The sequence below is a fragment of the Hylobates moloch genome, unplaced genomic scaffold (genome assembly GCF_009828535.3).
Source record: "Hylobates moloch isolate HMO894 unplaced genomic scaffold, HMol_V3 SCAFFOLD_4, whole genome shotgun sequence".
Taxonomy (NCBI): Eukaryota; Metazoa; Chordata; class Mammalia; order Primates; family Hylobatidae; genus Hylobates; species Hylobates moloch.
In genome coordinates, this window is record NW_026652279.1 from 154,365,767 (window position 1) to 154,390,554 (window position 24,788).

At 37.2% G+C, this 24,788-nt stretch overlaps 1 protein-coding gene across 1 annotated transcript in view; it reads left to right on the forward strand.

The window, feature by feature from the left end:
* GPC6 (glypican 6) overlaps window positions 1–24,788 on the forward strand; it is a 1,190,656-nt gene that overhangs the window by 296,113 nt on the left and 869,755 nt on the right. The window contains exon 2 of the mRNA XM_032151101.2: window positions 19,035–19,193. Coding sequence (XP_032006992.1) covers window positions 19,035–19,193 — 159 coding nt within the window. The remainder of the gene's footprint in view (window positions 1–19,034; window positions 19,194–24,788) is intronic.

Genomic DNA, 24,788 nt, shown 5'->3' on the forward strand with positions numbered 1-24,788 from the left:
AACTTAAAGACAAAAATGCTCAACTCTTTCGGGAAAGGAGGAGCTGAAATACCAGTAAATGCACTAAAGGGTAACTTTGAGAGGTTTGACTTTGTCCAACACTCAGAATCACCACTCACCTCCTTAACCACAAATCACTAGAAACAGGTATGCAATCAAAGACAAATAGTAGTATGCTTCCTAAGTGAAGCCAGCTTCAAGAAGGGGTGAACATTGGAAGTAAGTTGCTTCGCCTCTAGAGATGAATAAATAGGTACAATAAAACCTGCCATAGAGCATAACTTGAGGGTCAAATGAGAGGAGCTTGCAGACTGAATTTATTTCATTTGACTGCTTCAGTCCTTATGTCAACCTCTCCCCACAGGACGTAGCCTTGGACAAGAAAGTTTACAGTGGTCCACCTCTAATATGGACAAGGAGATCCGTGTTTGCTTCTCTCATACATGTACACACCCTTTATTCGAGTCACTTAAGTCATCCAAATATGATTCTTCGCTTTTGAGACACTATTGTCAACATTGAGACTTCTTCTGTACCCAAAGGTTATTATAGAGAAAGATTCATCATTATGTTTGAAGCTGGAAGATAGAATGCACTCAGCTACATGTGGTTTCTGTGAAATGTAGTTGGGCTGATGCTATTACAATCTTTCAAGTACCAAAGCCCATGTCTTTAGTTTTTTTTTCCCATAGCATGAAGTGCCAAAAGCCAGCACTGAATGTGGGTACGTACCTCTCCATGTGTTGCTGCAAATTTAGCTATAAGAATTCTGCAAAGGGTGATAATTCTGCGGGAGATCTTCTTCAGAAGGAACCAGAAATGAGCAATTAAAAGTCACTATTTTGTTGTAAATGGTCAAGACCTTCTTCACAGTAAAATCCATATTTGGTTGTTGACTCTAACAGAAGCTATAGACTCCTAGCAATATTTGTTGAGGGATGAATCCCATGGAAGCTGCAAGCATGGCTAGATTCCACCACTCCTTGTACATACCATGTCTATATCCTTTGGCAGGGCAATCATGAAAAGCAAAATTAATTTGAAGGGAGAAGAAAAGAGAATTTACTGTGAATCCCAAGAGACTGCATGCTTCTGAACTTGCAAATTACAGCCATTTGCACAGCAAAGTGAGGAAACAAATCCTTGGATTTCATTTGCTCTCCACTGTGCTTTGGGCAAAGTGTCAGGAACATGCCCCCCACGAAGTAACTAAAGATCATTCTCACAAAATGTGCTATCAAAACCCAATTGTCTAAGAGCATGTGTTTGGAAAAGAAAATAAACCTGAGTGTCAGTGAAATAGAATAGTTTCTAGGATTTTATCTGGGAAAACTGTCAGGTTTTCTTCTAATAGGTTGATACAGGTTCACTCACCTCTGACTCCTTGCCTGATTTCTGGGAATTTCTCCTGGAAATTGAAAATTTTATAAAGTACAACAGAATGGACTCTTCTGGGCACTCCAAGTGGAAAAACTGAACTAATTTTTGATCTGTTGAGGAGGCATTCTTTTTATTCACTAACCTCAAAGTACTTAACAAAAAAAGGCCTGGGATGATGGTTGAGCTTGAGGTCAGTCAATGGATTTTCAAACTAGAGCACAAGGCTAAGTTTCTGAGATGGTTAATTATTTATAGGTGCCAGAGCTATCTCCTTATAATAGTAGGCACTCAATATATGACTGAAAGAATGAGTAGAGAAAAGTAAAGCTATTGTGAATAAATGAATTAATAAAGAACCGATGGTTTCAGCCCAATGGCTCACAACCTACTCACACAAGACCCTTATGTATTTGCTATACACATCTTATGTTTAGAAGGAGAATGCACAACATTGTAGGATCCTAGAGTTTAAAAGTTCATTGTTTGTTTAACCTTGACAATTATTAGGTAGTTAACAAAGATGTATGATATCTTGCCATGAATTATATCTTCCTGTAAAATGAAGACACTTGTTCAGCATCCAGCACAACTTTTAAATATTCTGTCCCACACTGTGATAACTAAAAATTCTGTTTGCAATGAAATGAGCCAAGAACCTAACTCCACTTTACTATCAAAATAAAATATGGAAATATGGGCTTTTCCATAAATCACCATACATCAGGGTGCATTAGAATGAACAGTATAATAGATGCACAGACCAAAGGTAATTCAGTTATGTGGGACATGTAGACGAACGTCAACTAAGGTGATCAGTGTAAGTCTCTTTGAGGAGAAATTATTTAAATTCGGAGGACTTTTCAAGGATTAAAGATGTAGACCCCGAATACTTATTATGCAAGGAATTGTGCAGGAGCCCTGAGGAGGCAAATTTAGTAATCCAGATCACAGAAGTAACAGACATATTATAAATTGGGTTAAATGCTATCAATATCTTCCTTGTGTACTATTAATTGCCTGCACATGTTCTTATATATTTTCTCTTCCCCAAATACAATAACATTTAATATAGGAGGCTAAACCACAGAGTATGTAACTGGCAATTTCAAATAACTATTAGGAGATGCACTGACATAGGCTGAAGTTAACTTTTCTGAAGCAACATTTGCCCTTCAACGATTGAATGTCATCCCACTCTAGCCCTTGCATTAAAAAGTCTCAGTTCAAGACCCTTTTCCATTAATGTCTTACTTTGAAAGAGCCAATCTGATAAATTAAGTATGTTCTTAGGTTAAATGATATTGACTTAATCAGATTGTTATTTTGCATATTTGGATTTAAATGCTAGGTAAAAGCAGGGATACATGTGGCTTCCAGCAGCATCATAGGATGTGTGCAACTGTTTATTCTGCCTCTTTTGTTGGCAGTCTAAGAACTTTATCCCAAATAAAGAGATTATAAACATGAAGGAAAATCTGTGATTATTCTTAGTGTCCCCTAAGCATTGTGTTTTTATTCCTACTGAGATATTTTAAGTTTTTTTTTAAAAAAAAGCTTTCTGTAAAGGGATTATTTAGAGATTTGTTTTTATTTTAAAACAATGTTATTTTGATATACATATACAGAGTGAAATGATTACTGCAGTCAAGCAACTTAACATTAGCAGTCAAACAAATTAACATATCCCTCACCTACCATAGTTACCTTTTGTGTGTGTGTGTGTGTGGTAAGAGCACCTAACATCTATCTCAGCAAATTTCCTGTATACAATATCATATTATTACCTATAGTCTCCATGTTCAAAAACATTACGTTCGATGTAGAGACATTTTTTCACTCTTCCTCCTTACGCAGTATATTCTTTAAAATTCAGTTTAGCATTTCACTTCTTTTTTAGAGATATGGGGTATGTGCTTTAATTTCATGAGTCTTTGTTTCTCCCTCTTCAGAGATTCTGAACTCCTTTTGGTTTAAAACCATGGCCGAGCTTTAATCACACAAATTATTTAATGATAATGCTTGACTGTACTGCTGTCACCTGAACACTGACATTTTAAAGCCCTAGGTTGGAAAGGATGCTAGAATTTATCATATCATTTGAAGTGATATCATTTTAATATTTAGGTCCCTATACACAAATTTTAGAAAGAGACCTCTTGCCCTTTATTAATTGAAAAAGTGATTTCAGGGGAAAAGGGCTGTCTCCTTTTTGTTGGCCTCGCATCCCTCATCTGTGAAATAGAGACTGAGTGATATTTACCTATGGGCATCCATCTTAAATGATTAGTGGGAATTAAAGTAATTATTATAAATTAATGGCTCTGTGAGTTATAAAACGTTGGATATTATGGAGTTCCATTGTCATGGAGGGAGGCAATTAAAGAAATATACACTTATAGACTGTACCATAGATCTTGTGACATTTCTAGCCACTTTGCCTTTTATTGCCTTACTCTATGTGATATGATCAGTGTTGTAGTCACGCTTTTACAGATGCCTACTGAAATTGCAGTATTTTATAGGGAAGAAAAATAATTTTTCATGAAGTCTTATAGGCAGTTCAATTTGATTATGTTCTTAATCACTCTCACCTAGACTTGGCCCTTTTACTGAATTGGTCTGAACTAGTTTACAGCTCTTGGGCTTTGAACAGTAAATCTTAAAATTCTAATGTCAGCTGTCATATAATTTAGTAAGAATGCTGATCTGCTGCTATCAGGAGCAAAAACAAGCACTTTGAAAATTAGTTTATTGTATATCACCCCAGAATCACCAAATTCAATAGTAAAGTGGCTAACTTTGAGTAAGCAAAGAGGGCTGTGGGACTACAAGTGCAATAAACTTGAAATTGATTGTTTGTGGGTGAATTTATAGAAGGTAGTTGGTTTGATTTATGCATTAAGAGTCAGAGAGTGTGAAAGATGGAAATCAGCATCCTGGTCAGCTGAGTTGCAGAAGGTCACTGGGAGGTGGTGAATTACTGTTTGCCATGGTTTGGCAAGCAGTGTTGGAGCAGCTTAACGAGATCTAACCAAACTTGTCCATAAAGATGACACATGCAAAAAGGAAAAATATTATTCAGGTAAGATACCATTCAGGCTCTAGGACTAAGAACATCTTTGGATATTTGAATATGAAGTTTTTGGCATCTTCTAAGGTAGATATGGCAAATGAGTTGTGAGCAGGTCTGAAATTTGCAACATATTTATAAATACTCTTTACATTTCCCTGTCTTGGGTTAGCAATTAGCCTTTCTTTTGGGTACCAACACAATATGTTTGTGAAACACAAATGGAAAATAAGCCTGTATAAATATGTTTTAGAAAGAGTGGTAGAGATGTTGATATACCTAAAAATACTTTCAAGGAGGACATCTTGATATCATTGAAAAAGAAAACATGCATAAAATCAGCTAAACCTACCTAAATGAGCATAGGCTATTTATGGGTTCATAATTATGCATTAGTATGTGGACCGTTTGCCCTTTCTGTCACTGCTTACACACAATATCAATTGTTGAATTTCAAATATTTTGTCCACAACCTACCATAAGACATATATCATATATTGCATCCCAATGCATATACAATATATACAAGAAATATTTTTACTTCATACGATGAGCTCTGAAATACTCTATTGTATTTTAAGCTTGAATGCTGATGCTAACTGATGTTAGGTCCTACAGTTTGAAAGATGGTTGAGCTGGGGTGAAGTGAAACAGATGAAACCTCCACTTCGATGTTCTTCCCTGGTATTGAACCTCAAAGAGATTGGTAATACCGCTAACACTTGCTAAGAAATCAAGTAGGCAGAATTGCAATTAAAAAGACCCTGAAATCAATGCTGTCCTTATAAAAGGCATCAAAGGATAGGTGGGTGGATGTCCAGAATTATGTGGTCTTATACAGTTTGTGCTTATCTGTAGAATGCACCTCAAAACATAGATGCTTCCTTCCATAGTGGACTCTGAGATTCTTTTTTTTTTTTTTTTTTTTTTTTTTTGAGATGGAGTCTCACTCTCTCGCCCCGGCTGGAGTGCAATGGTGCCATCTCGGCTCATTGCAACCTCCACCTCCCCGGTTCAAGCAGTTCTCCTGCCTCAGCCTCCCCAGTAGCTGGGATTACAGGTGCCCGCCACCACGCCCATCTAATTTTTGTATTTTTAGTAGAGACAGGTGTCACCTCCTTGGCCAGGCTGGTCTTAAACTCCTGACCTCGTGATCCACCTGCCTCGGCCTCCCAAAGTGCTGGGATTACAGGTGTGAGCCACCATGCCGGGCTGACTCTGAGATTTTTAAGCACAAAGTCTCTGCTTATTCTTCAGCAGCACCAAGCATTATACCTAACCCATTGCTTGTGTGTTATTGAGTGGAAATTAAACAAATGAATGAATGAATAAATAAATGAATGAAGAAAGTAAGACGAACATGAGAAGAATCAGATGCATTCCATTTAACTTTTATTACAGAAACTCTGTGGTGGCCTATGCTAAAGCAGTGAGCACTGCAAAAGTAAACAAGACAGAGCTCGTAATTACTAGTTTGGGATATAATAGCGGTGGTATGAGCAGATGGCTATGGAATATGGAACCTTAGGTATTTCATAACAGTAGCATAGAGTAACAGCTTCCTACTTGGCTTTGGCTCTGTGTTCTGAAATAGAAGCAACAGTCTGGGACTGAAAATTGCAAAACCTGGATCAATTACCTTGGTTCACCTTGTCATGATCATAACCCTTCTTGTGACAGGTGGTGATTTTGAGCATACAGTAGAACCATAGTCCCCACTGTCCACCATTCTTAAAATAACTACCCTATTCTGCTCCTCCTCATTTCTCTCCAGGTAATTCATTACTGTACTCTGGCAGTCAGAAATGACTTGAGGAATTGATTTTCCTTTGAGGCAAATAGGAGTTTGACCCGCAGATCTATGTGGGTAGTGGAAATGCGGCCTCTCTTGGTCTAGGGGCTTTTCTATTGGATTTGGGACTCAATTAAGTGAAAGAAGGAGCCAATCAACAATATATAGTACTCTTAGCTCCGAGGAGTGGCATGCTAGAACCGGCACATATTGGTTTTTGAGAACTGATTGTTAAAATTTCAGGAATTTTTGAATCTCTTCCTAAGAACAGCAATTATTAAAAATAAAATGTATAAATTTACAATTAAATCAATTATGTTAAAAGTGGTGGACACTAAAATACCATCAATTTCTAATTATTTTATTAATAGTTATACTCCTGATGACTGTCATACCTGCCTGGAGGAAATACTACATAGAAGATACTATGCACATCTCTCCCCACTTGAACATTCATGACACAATTTTGGCAGCTAGAAATCAGCTGTGTTGGGAGTATTTATATCATGGAAATTGGTATAATTTGGAAATTATATTGGAGAATACATCCCTCTTAAATTAAGAATTTCCCTCAAAACTGGAGAGTTGGTTGACACAATACTGACTCCATTTATAATATCTCAGATACTGACATTGACGGATACTGAAAAGGGAATAGAAATAATACGCAACGGTCCTAAACGTTGGGTTAAATGGATAATCAAAGGCAGTCATGATGAGTGCCATTGTAGAACTACTGGAAGATGACAGAGCTACTGCAGAGGTTCCCAAGTATTCTGTTCATGGAGTCCCAAGTGTCTGTATCAGCCAGGGTTCTCCAGAAAAACAGGACCAATTATATGTAAGAACATATATGTTTTACATATATATTTACATTTATATATTATAATGATATATAATATATATGATAGAGGGAGAAAAGGCTTTATTTTAAGGAATTGGCTCATGTGGTGTAAGACTGTGAGACTGGCAAGTCTGAAATCTGCAGGGCAGACTGGCAGACTGAAAGCTTATGCAAGAGTTGATGCTGCAGTGTTGAGGAAGAGTTTCTTCTCCAGGATGCCTCAGTTTTTGCTTATAAAACCTTTCAGCTGATTAGGTTAGGCCTGCCCACATTATTGAGGGTAATCTCCTTTACTTAAAATCATCAGATTGTGGATGTTAACCACATCTACAAAATACCTCTACAGCAACACCTACATTAGTGTTTGACTACATTACTGGGTGCTATGGCCTAGCCATGCTGGCTCAATTACAGTGTCCTACTAATTTTTCTGTGGCATCCTAAACTGGAAGAAATACTAAACATTTTATTTATTAAGTCCAAACAATTCACTATTTGTATCCTAAAAACTTGGTGACCATTTGCAAACATAATACATATACATTATGAAAATTTATTTCATACATAGTCACAATTATTTACTAATGGATAGCACACCTCTTCTCAAGCCCTAGAATGAAGTTAGATACCACCACCCTCATTTCCTGCTCCACATGATTTTCACCTGCTGCTAGGGAAATGGAAAGTAAGGAAAAATGCTGCTTTGCAATGATATGATGCTATTAAAAGGACTGTCGTACTATTTAATTTTGAAACTGTGAACTACCTCCAACAAGTAGTTTCTGCACTTTTCTACAGATGTCAAATTTCCCCTGAAATTTTTAAATCTCGTGGTGCTTCCAAAAGCTTACTGTTTTGCCCAAGTGAGCCCTGTCACAGTGATTACAAGGATATTGTGTATTTTGCATAATAGAATCAAAATGCTCCTGTGTTTTGTTGTCAGCTCTGTAATGCATAACCACAGTTTTCCTGGACTGTTTGCATATAGTAAGAAAAGTTGCAGCATTCAGATTTTCTCTCAAGATCTTTATATTCATTGTCTTTTAAAAATTGGTGTTGAGAAATACAATGAATCTCTCTGTGTGTGTAATGTGAGTCTGTGTGTATATGTGTGTAGCTGTACATACAAATTCCTGATTATCTTTTGTGTTGAGACAGTGCTTTAAAATGTCTAAAAATTTTATCTGTGTAAATTGAATAAATTGTGTATATTTAAAACAAGCAGAAACTTCCTTTATTTACAAATAACCAAGTAATTTACAAGTTTAATGATTTTATAACATACCAAGGCCAAGGTTAGATGTGAGAAAAAGAAAAGATAGCTTTTCTCACTCCAGATGCTTTCCGCTTTCTAAGACTGCTTTGCCTTCCCACACTGCCCACTCCTCACCTCCCATACACTTTATCCCTTGATTATTCTGATCACACCTTCTCCTGTGCTCATCCTCACCCCTAAACAGTTCAGCTTCTCTGAAACAGGAAAGTCAACCAAATGGTAAGAGCCAGAAACACTGGCAGAAGAACTAAGAAGGTTCTTCTGTGTCATCTAGAGTAGCATGTTTAAATTCTCTCTGCATAACCATTGGACCTGATTTAAACAATTAGCTAATTGGTCCCATTCAAAGGGGCTATTTTTTGCAGAGTGAAAATTTTAGAACTACAAGAATTAGCATTTAAAGTTTTTATCAGGAAATTGACATCATCAAAGGATGACAATAATATAGGTAGTTTGAATGATAAGGTCCCCTAAAGTAGAATGTTAATTGAATCTCCTAAAACCTGTGTGAAAGTTGGAACATTTCTGAGTACGGTGTTGAGCAACTTCACTAAACAAGAGTAGCCCTGAGAGATATGAAATGATCATTTATAATACCTCTTTACACCGAAAAATGTTGAAAAGTGCTTATTTGGAGGTTTAGGGTATTTGAACTTAAGGAAATAAAATAGAACATACATTTTAAAAATGTGGCTTCCCTACATTCTGCCATTCCCATTTAGGTTGTATAGGAAATGTATGAAACTAAAAACAGTCCAGGTCTTATTAACTCCAGTTTAAATTATCTTAGCTATCAGAAACTCTAGCTAAAAGTTAACTTATTCTAAAATATTTCACTTCCCTCCACCTATTTCCTTAGGTGTGGTTAAATTCCTTCACTTCCTTGGCACCAGATGAACAAACTGTATGTTTATTTGAGGAGACATGTCAAATGATGAGAACACTGTTGCTTGGCACCAGATGTGCTCATTGACTATGGGAATTTCAATAATTCTAGGATGAGAGAACTCTGACATAGACTGTACACTCTGAAGAGGGCCAACTCTGAAATAAATATTTGCCCTCTGATCAATTGGAATTTGGTGTTTCAGAAATTGAAGCTCTCTGTTTTATGAGATCTTACCATCTTCTTTTTTGGTGTGAACTGGTTTTTATTGGGGTAGGAAATGTCACCTTGGGGTATGGCATGCTATACACATTCTAATAATCTTCCTGGGGTAGTTGATGGAATTATTTCTTCTACTTGAAGTTGCTCTTGCTGTCAGCCACCTCTTTAGGTCCACTGCTGACCATCTCCTACTTGAGAGAGAAAGATCTTCCAAGGATTCTTCCAAGAACTTCCTTTTTCTTGGAGACATCCTGTTGCTTGCCCCTTCAGGATCGCTAACTGTTTCCTCCTTGGGGGAGGATTTCACCCTCTTGGGAAGCAATGGTTCAAACAGAGGAAGTGGCTGCTGAGATTAGTAGGAAGCTGGTGAAACAGGAGAAGAAGTCTTAATGAAGGGAAAGAAATGACTGGCTGTGCTTGGCCTTGCGTCTGCAGAAAACAGCGGTAGTATTCTGAAGGAGTATGAGGAGATGGGTGAAAAACCCAAAAGAAGTAAAAGCAGAAGCTCTAGGAGGCTCCTCAGGAGAATGGAATGGAACGCCCATCTCTCTCTTTCTCCAAACTCAAGAAAAAGAAATAGTTTTCCAAGGAGGAGTTTGTTAGTAGCAATCTTACCATCACCTTTCAACTTTGTAGATTTTTACTTTCTATCTACTTCCTAGGAAGGACAAAAATAGTAACTTCCCTCTGCACTCCAGAGCTCTATAAAAGCCAAAAGTTAGTTGGCTGAAGTCTGTGAAATGCGACTCACTCTGGGCACTTCATTTCTGTTGTTTATCTGTTTGTTTGGGATGTGCATCGCAAAGTCCCTGAGTATCACCTCTGAGGGCAGAGAGCTTGCTGTAGCAGACCTGCAGAGGCTTGCTTGTGGGGTTAACGAGGCCCTCCTGTCTCCTCCTCTTTCCCACCACACCACTCATGAAGTCTATTCCTGGCCATTTTCAGACTCAAGGTCATCCCTGGAGGGAGTGGGATCTGGCAGAATCACATTTCTGCTGTCACCTCAGCATCTTGTAGTGAAAATGAACATCTGGGCAAGCATTTGGGAAAATATCTTGTGAAGAGCAACACGTAAGTTGAAAGAGGCATGCAAAGTGAGGAGCAGCCTCATCTCTTCTTTGGAAAACAGATGACAATTTATGGTCTGATCATATGTCCTTGAGCTCATTCTGCAACTTCCTGGTAGAACTCCCTTCTTTCGCATCTACAGTTTCTCTTTTTTATTTTAGAGCTTGTGAAAAGCTCTGTAAAAAGGCGGGGACCCAAGGAACTCACTGGCATCAACTTCAAGTGCCCTAAGAAAGCATCAACCTGTGTAATCGTGGTTATGTGGCCCTGTGTCTGCTTTTGTATGACATGAGCCTACTATAATGATTTGCCCGTAGAAAGTTTCCAATAAAGGTTTATGAATAAGGGTATAGCTATTGTAGTTTCAGCTTTTCATGTTCTGCATTTTTGGTCTCTTATCCTGATTTTATTATTAGTGGTCCTGGGAATGTCTGTCTCCTTTTCAGTTGAGCTAAGTGTTGTATCTAATTATATATTAGACATATTATGAAGAACCTTTGGCAATTTGAGAAAGGGATATGAGTGGGAAACTCTTAAAGATTGCACTTTCTCCTCCTTCATAAGTTATAACTTTGGAATAATTTCATTGTTATATCAAATACTTGTAGGTGTCAGAAGGTAGTTCTGCTGAGAATAGGAATTCTTGCTGTTTGGAGAAATTGAAACAGAAAGGGATGGCGTTGGATTCTTCATACAGCAAAGCAGCTGCCATGATTTCAACAAGTAAATATTTTCAGGCGTTGCTGGTCACATGGTCTCTGCCATAACTACTCTGCTGTTGTAATGCCAAAGTGGTCATAGACAATCCATGAATGAATACGTGTGGCTGTGTCATTATCAAACTTTACACTTAATTTGAATTGCGTTAAACTCTTACATAGTCAAAAGAGTCTTACTATATGTTTTCCCCAAACATGGCTCACTGCTCCCAGCAAAATAAGTGATGGACTGTGTTTGACCCATCAGCCACAGTTTGCAGATACTTTTTTAGGAAACAGAAAAATTAAACCCAAGCAGAACAGATTTCCCTTAGCTTCTCTGATCATTCATAATTGTCAGAATTTTAAGGAATATCGGCAGGCTCAGATCAGTGGAAGAGAAGAGCTACACTTCAATGCTTCAGTTCTCCCACAACCTTCTTCCTATCTAGTAACATGTTACAAAGAAAGCAAGGCTCAGACTGAATTCAGCCACACATTCAGACATTTACTGGCTAGCAGACCTCAGTGATGAGCCTGTATGTTTGGGAATGTCACAGTACTCTCTCCCTCATGCTCTAACAAGCACTTTGCATGAAAGATTTACACCAAGGCTGACACAGTGATCTTCCAATATTGGGATGCTTCAAAGTTCCAGCGATGTCTGTGAGCAGAGTTTTCCCTGGATGGTGTGGGAACACAGGACTAGCATCCCAGATTAAGGAATTAGGTTGCCAGACCTCTGTGATTCTCAAGTCTCATTCATGCAGTGGGAGGAAAGACTATAAAACCTTTTGGGCCAAATTCACTTTTTAAATTTTTTACTTCTTAAAAATTGGTAAAATATATATAATATAAAATTTACCATTTTAACCATTTTACAGAGTATGTTTAATGGCATCAAGTGCATTTGTATTGTGTAATCTTCACCATTATCCATCTCTAGAACTTTTTCATCTTCCCAAACTGAAATTCTATAATCTTTTAACAGTAACTCTCCATTTTCTCCTCCCCCCCGCCGCCCAGCCCCAGGTAACCACCATTCTACTTCCTGTCTGCATGATTTTGACTACTTCAGGCACCTCATATAAGTGGAATCATGCTATCTTTGTCCTCTTGTGATTGGCTTATTTTGCTTAACATAATGTCCATGTTGTAGTATGTGTTAGCACTGCATTGCTTTTTATGGGGAAATAATAGTCCATTGTATGTGTATACTAGAAATTGTTTATCTATTCACCTGTGGATGGGCGTTTTGGTTGTTTCAACCTTTTGGTTATTGTGAATAATGCTGCCAACCCCATAGCTTGAACACCAATTTCACCTATGAACATTTATTTTTAATGTCTCTTCTGCCCATTAGTAAATCCTCGTATTGATTTAGTTAATACTTTTTGAAAGCTTGCCATAGCCACCCCAACTGTATAGATTCCTGTTTGAAGTACTGTAAATGGTAACTGCTCCTAAAGCTATAGATTAAAGTTTATACACAAACATGCATACCAGTGTTTATACTGAAGCCTTTTAAAGTAAATAACTCATGGCAGTATTAAACAGGCAACAACGGCCGGGCGCGGTGGCTCACGCTTGTAATCCCAGCACTTTGGGAGGCCGAGGCAGGCGGATCACGAGGTCAAGAGATCAAGACCACGGTGAAACGCCGTCTCTACTAAAAATATAAAAAAAATTAGCCAGGTGTGGTGGCTGGCGACTGTAGTCCCAGCTACTCGGAAAGGCTGAGGCAGGAGAACGGCGTGAACCTGGGAGGCGGAGCTTGCAGTTAGCCGAGATTGCGCCACTGCACTGCAGCCCGGGCGACAGAGTGAGACTCCGTCTCAAAAAAATAAAATAAAATAAAAAATAAACAGGCAACAACATTTTCATTTTGTCAATGTGTTTGTTATTCCCTAAACAAATTGAAAATATTCCACGAGAGTTAACTGTTAAGCTACTGGTCTCTTCTGAATGAGGGATAATAATGAGTGGCGCCTGCTTGGACTTCGTGATGTGAAAGTTTCCTGAAGATACCTCCATCACCCACCCCCCAAACAACTATGTCTCTTTTCCTCCCAGAAAAATTTTCATAAGTTTGCTGTTGTCATAACTTAGCAACATTAGATGATTAGACATAGCTTAGAGACATGAGCAGCTGTTAATTACTTGATCTTGCTAAACCTTTGCTCTTTTTGCAATGATATGAGGAGGTTGTAACACCTTCCAATAGATGGACAGTTCTTGTTAATTTAACTTTTGTGTTTGCAAAAATTTTGAAAATAGTGAAAACTATCTTGCATCTACTATACTTAGTTTGTATTTATTCACTTAAATTTAAAAAGAATGAAGAGAACATATATGCGCAATGAATTATTCTTTTTTGACATCAGTCAGTTATCAATTCCAATAATAATTCGAGAATAATAGGTTGATTATTTTGAAGAAACCTATTTCCTCTTATCTAGTCATTTTGTGTGTTTACACATGTGGAGCTTTTGTATTTTTACTTATTAGAAATTATAATAGTAAAGAAAAACATTTGATATCCTCATAGCAACATTTTAAAATCATTACTTAGATATATTTCATATTATAGTTTATAAAATTAAAATATCTACTTAAATGAAAATTTGCTAAGCTCTGAGCTAAACCTTTTCCTTATTTTATCTCCTAACCTGTTATCATCATTTCTATTCTTAACAGATGAGGAATTGAGATGTTAAGCATCTCCCTCTCACTTCACATAGCTAGTAAGTGGTAAGGTCAAATTACAATGTCACCTTTTAATACTCATATTAATGTAATTGTTACTTATATATCACACTAGAAATATGAAATTAAAATAAAGAACTGAAAATATCAGGAAGACTTGTTATTTTAAAAATCTTAAAAAATACAATACAAAAAATTTTCAAAAATGAATAGCCCTTTCATATTGAGTGAAGGAAAAGCAATCATGGTATCTTGCAGAATGAAAAGTTGTCTGTATTCTTTGGACATGAAACCATTTGCAGTTTAAGGAACACCCAGCCCATGTGGAAACATAAGGAACTACAAGCCCTTTCTGGGTTTATGTGAAAAAAAAAAAAAAATTGCAGTGGCCATGTTTCTGGTTCATTGTTAAGCTGTCCGGGTAACCTTGATGTCTAGATACTTAAGTTTTTCTTCTAAGTAGTAGTAGATAAAAATTTCCCAGAGATTTTTATCCATGTGTATAGAAGTTTAGAGTCATGGAGGTATATGTAAGAAACTGCCTTACTAATTCAGTGCAGTATTAGATTGTTCATAGAACTGGAAATGTTCTTGAGAGGTCAGCTCATTTCTTTATGTTTATATTTGTTCCTGGGAGTAAGAAACCAAGAGAGATGAGGAGATGGAGAATAGAGAGAGAAGTATGGAGAGAGAAAGTGAAGAGACAGCAAGATAATTTAAATCACTATCAGTTGTGCTCACATGCCCCAGGTCATGAATAAAACTGGGCCAGGATCAGCGTTTTGCTGCCTTAACTTTCTTAAGGTGATTGAAACTGAAAATAGTATTCAAATAGTCACGCAAAGAAGTGGGAGGGCTTCCGCTATATTCCTAAGAAAGAAATGATGAAATTAACTGAGAGCCACAGAAAAACATCAAGCAAAGTAGAGTTAAAGGAACTGACTGAGAAAATCACCTACTCTCCGGGTGATATTCACAAAACCCTGTGTTGGGTACTCTACTGATGAATTTAGTATGTTTCCTTCAGGAAAGATTTTCTCTTTATGCACTGCCTTATCATCTATTTCACCATAAACCATAACTCCACTGAATGTTCTATTTTTTAAATACTCATGGGTATGAAAAAAGAGAACATGATCGGAATCTTTATTATAATATTCGTTTGTTATTAAGAAAAATAATAAGTGACAATATACAAGTCATTAAAACACTTAGAGATTTTGTTCGTGGATTTTTAATTTTTGTCCTTATAATTTGGGCTTGATATTTTATTGAAAAGAAAATTAGTGATTGAGGGACCATTTGCTTTTGATAGTCAACTTATTCTATCCTAGGGTCTTCAGCTCTAGAACCATGCTTCTCAGTGGGATGTGGGTATCATAATCACTTTGAGGAAAATTTCACAACTCGCATTGTTCCATTTTGGTGTTGTCGAAATCGTCGCGTGAAAGATGATCAGGAATATCCTTGTAGTTGAACAGGTTTAGTTATAATTTATTGCAAGACCAAGCATATGTCATGGAGAACCATGTCCCAGTAAGAGCATCTCAGAAACAATTTATTATAGGATATGGGTTTTGGTTGTGTGTTTTAGGGGAGGGTCCATAGAGTCAGGGGCTCTGACTCTATCACGCTGGATTCAATGCTGTCAGAAAGCAGAGGTAATTCTGTAATAAGGTAATTCTCTAATAAGGCATTTCAGTAAGTCTTGCTGACAAAATGGAAGACTAGCACAAGGATAAATCTGTGATTACTAAAGAAGTCCATCATATTAGCCAAGAGAGGAAGTGCTTGGTACTTTTTTATTTTATTTTATTTTTTTGAGACAGAGTTTTGCTCTTGTTGTCTAGGCTAGAGTGCAGCGTCGTGATCTCAGCTCACTACAGCCTCAACCTCCCAGGTTGAAGTGATTCTCCTGCCTCAGCCTCCCAAGTAGCTGGGATTACAAGCATGCGCCACCACTCCTGGCTAATTTTGTATTTTTAGTAGAGACAGAGTTTCTCCATGTTGGTCAGGCTGGTCTCAAACTCCTGATATCAGGTGATCTGCCTGCCTTGGCCTTCCAAAGTGCTGGGATTACAGGCATGAGGCACGGCGCCCAGCCGCTTGGTACTTTTTGAATGGCACAGTAACCTTGTTTTCTGTGCTTAGACGAAACTATGAAGTGGCCTTACTTGGTTTATTTTTTTTGTGGTCTCCGAGTAGTCTTGTCTGAGGTTGGTATTCTGTCAGAATGTTTACGTGTAACAGCAGAATGAGTGCCAGGCTGGCTTCTAAAGGTCAAGGGCTGCTTGTTTTTTCATTCTTTATAGCTACCCTCTGACCTCCTCTCTAGCAAAACTGTAGTGACTACTAAGCTTTAAAAACATATTTCCGAGTTTTTGTTACAAAATATTTTCATCATAAGAAAAAGTGAAGATAATGTATTGAGTACCATATATCCATCGAGCAGCTTAAGAAATAAATGATTATAGATAAAAATATTCGAGTATTTCTCTGAAATCCTAATCCGTCCTAGGAGCGAATTATTAACTGGAATTTGATGTTTATCATTTTCAAGAATAATGCATTTCCTTTTCTTTTAAAAATGCATATATATTTATTTTTTTGTCTCCTTCCTTTCTAGAAATTTAATAAGATATGCCTTTGTTTTATTTTGTTTTAATTGGCATAAAATAATTATACAGTTATACATATTTATGGAAGGTACATAGTGATGTTTTGATACATAAAATGTATAGTGATCAGATAGGGGGATTAGCATGTCTATCATCTTAAACATTTATCATTTCTTTGTGTTGGGAACATTCAATATCCTCTTTCTAGCATTTTGAAACTATGTAATATATTATCATTAAGTATAGTCATCCAAGCCGGGTGCTGTGGCTCACACCTGTAATCCCAGCACTTTGGGAGGCTGAGGCGGGTGGATCACGAGGTCAGGAGATCGAGACCATCCTGGCTAACAGAAACCCCGTCTCTACTAAAAATACAAAAAAATAGCCGGGTGTGGTGGCGGGTGCCTGTAGTCCCAGCTACTCAGGAGGCTGAGGCAGGAGAATGGTGTGAACCTGGGAGGCGGAGCTTGCAGTGAGCCGAGATCATGCCACTGCACTCCAGCCTGGGTGACAGAGCGAGACTCCGTATCAAAAACAAACAAACAAACAAACAAAAAACTATAGTCATCCTACAGTGGTGTAGAACACTAGAACTTATTCCTCCTATTAGCTATAATTTTGTATCCTTTCACAAATCTCCTTATCACAGACCCCTTACTTTCCTCTACCCTTCCCAGCCTCTAGTAGCCTCTGTTCTGCTTTCAACTTCCAAGAGATCCTTTTTTTAGCTTCCACATATGAATGAGAACATGCAATGTTTACCTTTCTCTTCTTGGCTATGTCACTTAACATAATGTCTTCCAGTTTCATCCATGTTGCAGTGAATGATGGGATATCATCCTTTTTAAGGCTGAATACTATTCCATTCTGTACTTATGCCACATTTTCTTTATCTGTTCATGTGTTTTTGGGCACCTAGACTGATTCCATATCTTGGCTATTGTGCATAGTGTTCCAGTAAACATGGGCTGCAAATGCCTCTTTGATGTACTGATTTCCTTCTCTTCAGATAAATGTCCAGGAGTGGGTTGCTGGATACTATTTGTAGTCTTTTGAGGAACCTCCATACTGATCTCCATAGACACTATCATAGTTTATGTTCCCACTGACAGTATATTTTCCCTGGATCCTCCCCAGCATTTGTTATTTTTTATCTTTCTGATAACAACCGTCCTAACTGGGGTGAGATGATACCTCACAGTGGTTTTGATTCGCATTTCCCCAATGATTAGTCACGTTGAGCATTTTTTTTTCTTATAATTGTTGGACATTTGTGTGTCTTTTAATTAGGAACTCAAACACCTCAACAGTAAAAAAAAAGAAAAAAAGAAAAAAAATCACTTCAAAACGGCAAAAGACCTAACGTTCATACGTACTTGTAAACTTTTTTTTATTCTGCTGTTGTTTTAGGTAGGAGCTTAAGCGTTCAACTACATGAAGTATAGTTTAGTATATAGTATAGTGTATAGTGAAGTATACACCCTATACTTCACACAAGGCCATAGGACCTACTTTTATAAGTACTATTAAACGTTATAAATGAATTTTAATCACAGAGTCAAGCACTTTGTTCATTTGTTTTCAGTGTCCTACAGTGACTTTAATAGCAGGAGCAATTCGTTGGTTTTATTTAGCAAGATATTGGGTGCATTTCCATTCTTCCCTCCACGGGCTGTGAGAAAGATTTTTGACACTAACTGAGCTGCTTCAATTGGAAATTCACATTTTATGCAATAACAGACCATTTTAATTTCATGAAGCAAAGGATTGGCTTCTACTTGCAAATAGCGCTAAAGAAAGCAATATTGTCGAAAGAAGTAGATAGATCCGATGAATTAAATACAAGGCTTTCATTCCTTTTATTCTACATTTCCATATAATGTAGGCATTAATTAAACCATCAGTGACTTCCTTCTTTCTGGAGAATGTTTTCTGTCTGACAAGAAATGTCAACTTAGCGAATGAGACCTACCATTAAAAACACACTCACTTGAACTTAGAGAAAAGCTGATGCATACCCAGGGACAGACTTGTAGAAAGAGAACCCAAGGGACAGTTACCATCTTTTCTTGCTTTTGGTGATGGGACTAAGTGTCTTTTGCCTTACTTGAGGTTTCCCAAGAAAAGCATACATAGCTGTATTACATCTTGTGTCGTTGTATCACCTGATGTTTACTTGATGTATTAAAAATAAAAGCCAGGAAAAAATGCCATGGTATTTTGAAGTTTTTAATGCACCTTCACTTACATGATGAGGAACAGAGACTAAATATCAGGTTCAGCTTAAGTCCACCACATGTTTGGAATGTTAGATACACTGATGTGCTGTGGCCCAGACACAGTTCATGGGGATGGATGGAGAAGTAGATGGAACAACCACCCTGAGATTTGAGCAAAGTGTTAGAGAAGTGAAATCTCTAACATCTACCAAAAGTCCATAGAATGCAATAGTGACATTTAACTTCTCCTTGCAGGGGAACACTTAAGAATCTGTCCTCAGGAATATACATGCTGCACCACAGAAATGGAAGACAAATTAAGCCAACAAAGCAAACTCGAATTTGAAAACCTTGTGGAAGAGACAAGCCATTTTGTGCGCACCACTTTTGTGTCCAGGCATAAGAAATTTGACGGTAGGTGAAATGGTTTTCACTTCACTTTGTTATGGGTGCACTTTTCTATGAGAATCTTGGTATCATATGAAAAATATTTTTTTAAAAAGGGAGCTTTTCTATCCCTCTTACATATTTATAGCATCGTCTTTTTTAGATAAAGCATGAGTTTTCTTGACAGTATTTTTTTTTTTTTTTAGTAATATCTTGGTAAAACCTGGTTTAACAAAGAGCTGTTTTGCATTTGTGCTTTGCCTGTGAGATTTATTGTAAAGATTTAGCTCAAGTTTTCATTATTAGAGGAATTATAATTCAGGTTTTGTTATACTGCAGCTTGTCTAGTTTTCATATGGGGATTCTCCCTTAAAAAATAAGCGTAATTTAAGATTATTTGAAATATAACATCACATTTGAAGAGGAAAGGCTTGTTTTAAATGTCAGCGACACAGATTCCTTTATTTTAGACTTTGCCATTGCAATCATATAGCACATTTTACATTGCAGTTGTGCATTCTATATAAGGTTTAGACCCTCTTTTGATATCCTGATTATAAGCAGTCAATGATATTTCTATATTCTATTTGTTAAATAAACATTTTTATATTACAAATTATTACGGAAATTTCAGCATTGAACTTTCTCATTAGAGCCTGAACATTTGAAAACATTCAAAAGTAGTTTGATTCTTTATAAGCAGTATCAACAATGATAACAATAAATTTAGTATTTTTAGAAGGTGTGTTGTCTTTAGTGCTTTAAGAAATCAATGTACCTTACTATGATTTCTTGTAAACCAGACTTGCACCTTGTGGTGAACCTTCTTTGGGCTCCGTTGGTCCTACAACATTACCCTAGAGCAAAAGAGCTGCTATTAATTTTCTTCTCTCAGTTCAATCAATGCACAGCAGAGCCAGTTTAGGAAAGGTTGGCCGAAGTTTTTATGTTTCTTTTTTCTTTCCTGTGTAGTAGGTAAAATGTTCCATTTTATTGCTGTTTTAAACTATTATAGCAACACCGATCTTTTTCAAATTGGTTCTCAAAGCTATGGAAGACAGGTCTACCTGGTAGTTTCAGTACAAATGATGTGACACTTTCTGTGTAAGTGACTGGAGTTTCATCTTTCTGCAAGTGTGTTTCAACATCTTCACATTCTATCTTTGGCTGTCCCTTGTGTATAACTTTATATGTGGATGTACATGAAAATAATTTTTATTTAGCAGTGATGCTGTGAATGTTGTTCCCTTAAATGCAACTAGGGAGTACTTAGGGCTTGCTCTTGATTATAGGTTACAGATCCAGTGACATTCAGAAGCCCCTGATAGGCCTCTGTGTTTGGAGGACTATACTCTATCACTTCGAGCTACAGCAAATTGAGCTGTTTTGTCATTTGTTACATAAAGCAGGTGATAATGATCTGTTGCCAGAGATTTTGACTTGTGTCTCTGGGAAAACAAACAAACAAACAAACAAGAAAGAAACTCTACTGTGTTTATAAAGCTATTCTCCAAAGTGATGTTAAAATAATTCCAGGACAGTATTCATGGTAGATAATATATATTTTTTAACAACAAAAAAATAAATATTAGGTAGCTTTATGGAGAGTTGACATTTTTAAAACAAGTAAAGCCATTCAAAAAGACTGAGCCCGCCAGGCATGTTGGCTCATGCCTGTAATCCCAGCACTTTGGGAGGCCGAGGTGGGTGGATCATGAGGTCAAGAGATTGAGGCCATGCTGGCCAACATGGTGAAAAACCGTCTCTACCAAAAATACAAAAAAAAAAAAAAAAAAAAAAAAGCTGGGCGTGGTGCCAGGTGCCTGTAGTCCCAGCTACTGGGGAGGCCGAGGTAGGAGAATCACTTGAACCTGGGAGGCGGAGGTTGCAGTGAGTCGAGATCGTGCCACTACACTCCAGCCTGGCAACAGAGTGAGACTCCATCTCAAAACAAAACAAAACAAAAACAAAAACAAAACAAGACTGAGCCTTATACTTCTTGTATTATATCAATAACTTTTAGTATCTTTGCATCTATAGTTTCGAATCCCACATCTAGTTTCTCTTATTAAAGAAACCTCTCTCCACTCTCTCACTTACTCCCTCCCTATAGGTATACTGGTATATTTTGAATTGTTCTAATGTACCTAAGGGTATGATGTCAATCAGTTTGACAGGACATTGATTTTGCTAAGATTAGATCTGACCTAAGGGGGGATGAATTCTTTAGCAACCACTCGTCTTATTGCAGTTGCATTGAGTTGGATGGGAGAGAACTTAAGATTTTTTTTTTTTTTGGAGGCTTTCAGCCAGAGTGGAAAAAAAAAAAAAGAGAGAGAATCTAAATGTGATTCTAATAATCTCAACTCCTGAAGCACTTAGACTTCATCATCATCATCATCATCATCAATTAAAAAGTCACTGTCACAATTTCTGCTATTTTCTCTGGGTAGATTCATGAGGGTCAGTTATACACTGCTGTGATTTATTTTCTTACATCTCAAAGGTGAGCCTGCTAAGTCACCTTCCATGAGTGATTGTGCGTTCATGTGGGTAGTTTTCCATTTGTTCCTTTTTTTCCCCCCAAATAACTCTCTCACGTCACTTATTGATGAATGTCAGTTTGATGTGAGCACAAAAGAACTATCTAGGTTCAGTTATGGAATGTTACCCTCTTGGAGTTTTATTTTCCCACATAAAGCCAATGGTACTATGAAGGACTTTGAGTTTATTTTTAGTAACTTCCCATTTGGTTAGTGATTTTGCATCATTGCTGGAGTCTCCATCCATCTTGTCTATTTTGAGGTTCTTCCTCTGTTTCTACTTTCTCAGAAGTCTTAATTTGTCATTTGGATTGTGTATGTCTTTGTTGGCTATATACTCTTTATGAAAAACCACTGCTTAATTAAAATTAAGAAAGGTTGCGGGGCGCGGTGGCTCACGCTTGTAATCCCAGCACTTTGGGAGGCTGAGGCGGGCGGATCACGAGGTCAGGAGATCGAGACCACGATGAAACCCCGTCTCTACTAAAAATACAAAAAATTAGCTGGGCGTGGTGGCGGGCGCCTGTGGTCCCAGCTACTGGGAGAGGCTGAGGCAGGAGAATGGCGTGAACCCGGGAGGCAGAGCTTGCAGTGATCCGAGATGGTGCCACTGCACTCCAGCCTGGGCGACAGAGCGAGACTCCGTCTCAAAAAAAAAAAAAAAAAAAAAAAAAAGAAAGGTTGATGACTTTTCTTTCTATTTTTATTAAGTACAGCAGCAATTTAAATTACATACATGTGATCTAGTCCAAGATATATTCAGAGAGGCTTAAGTCAATCACTGGTAATGATTAATCTCTGGTTATCACTTTTCTTACTGTATGAGAAATGCTTTGATTCCATTTAACTTTTTATTTTGTGACAGCGGTGACTGTTTTTAAAATTTGAGATTCCAGTACTGTTAACTTAAAACCATATTCTATTTATTGTCTTACTTTCTCTGTCTTTTGTAAATTGATATTTTGATAACATTTAGAAGGGACACTATAATTTTATAATTTATAAAATTATAAATACTCATCGGATGGTAGGAAGTTAAAGTGGAATCAACACGAGTTATTACCCAACATTCCTAAGTTTCTATGCTTAGCTCCAGGATTAGCCTAACATTCATACCTGGGAGGCAACAAATTTTAAAAATATATAATATCAATTCCAGAAATTTTAATTCTTTGGCAGAAAATTTTCTTATAGCTGTATATCTTTTTTAAGTTTTTGAATATAGAATTAAAATGTCATGATAAAAGTCTATGTAATAGAGGTTTCTTGACATTGCTTCTCCAAGGGTCTGACAAGGTATTTGTTGTTTTGCTTTTTTTCTTATTTCTCCAGCCAAATCTCAATTTCTGGCTCTCATTACACATCCCTGTAAGCCCCTCATCCATTGGTCTGGGCCCTGGCCACTGCAAAAGTTCTCTGGGAACTATACAGGGATGTTCTCAATATGCTCTGTAGCCAAGCCCAGCTTTTCTGTTGCTCCCCAGGATTAAAATTTTGGACGAAGACCCAATCTAGTACACCAGGCAGAATGATCACATTACTCCCTTCCTTCTCACCTTCCTCTCCTCTGCCAAACACCCCAGGCAACAATAAACAAAAGCATATTAAAACGTAGACAAAGGGAGAGTCATCTTTGCGTACTCGCTCATTTTTAGCATTTTTGTGTTTAGTGACTAGCCTGTCAAATTGGCATTTGTGTCTAAGTGCTCTTTTGCTACTGGCTACCAAATAGCTCATATGTAAGAGGAAATGGAGAACAGGTGAATGTTCAGCTAGTAGTAATAGTCATAAGAGGCAACATCTGACCCTGTTCCCTTCCCTTCATAGATTTTTAGCCCTGGGTATTTGAGGCAAACTGCAGTGCAGTCACGCAGGTGTTAAAATAAATAGCAGAGTCAGGATTCCATCCTAGTCTGAGCACTCCTGGATCTCTGCTCTCAGCCACCTACCACATCATCTCTCTAGTACTTTCCAGTTCCCAGATGTGCTGGCATCTTGTGGTCAACACGGCCTATTCCTCTATCTCACCCTACCGGGCCTGTCCTGTCCCAGTTATTGTGGGGAGGATGTGGAAATGACTGTCAAGGAAAACTGGAAGATTTGTTTTTAACTCTTACAAAAAAAAAAAAAAAAAATTACTCACCTAAGTATAGTCCAGCCCTCAAGGAATCTGGAGGTTTGACAGGGTAAATGACTTGCCAAGTTTCCACTAAGAATGATGAATCCAAGACTGTAACCTAATACTTAAATCAGAATTAGAAATAGTCATGTTATATATAGGAAGTCAATACTTTGTTGATACTCTGAATTTTTATTTCTTTTGAATAGATGCTGTTGAAAAATTATTGATATTTCTTTAAAAGGGCAGTAGAAATATTGGTGGGTAAAGAATCTACCCATATCTTTGGGAAAGGCAGAAACAGTATTAAATTGGAATTTGTCCCTAAATTAAAGAGGAATGGGTGTTTTTTGTAAAAGCCTTTGTTGAATCAATGGAGATATATTATTTATTTATTTATTTTTTTACCTCACAAAGCCTAGTGGTTTCTGTCTTGATGTTGGCACTAATACCCTATCCTCCAAGAATGTCTGTGGAATATGGATTATTCAGAGGCAGGAAAATTTAGTTGAAGGGATATTTTATTTAGGTTCTTTTTCCTTTGGATTTATTTGAGCTGAAATATATTCACATTCGGAGCTCCATATGAAGTTTTTTGTTTATGTGTTCTTGGTCTTATTATTTTACTTTCCTTCCTGGCTTTTATTAATGTATTTTAATCATATACATTTGTCTAGAAACTTTGGCAGCCGGTACATTTTTAAAAGCAAGATAAAAATATTGAACAGTAAGTTCTATCCTTATGAAGAACTTATTCTGTAGTAACATCTGCAGCCTACCCATTGAACTGGACGCAGAAATAATTTATATACAGTGACATAATATTTTTACACTGCAAACCTGCTTGTGTTTTGTTTTTAAGTATCATTTCTCATCTATATACCGTAGAGGTGGCAATAACATAATGATTTCTTTAATATATGGCCTAATTTTCTCAGAGAATACACTTATTTGAATATT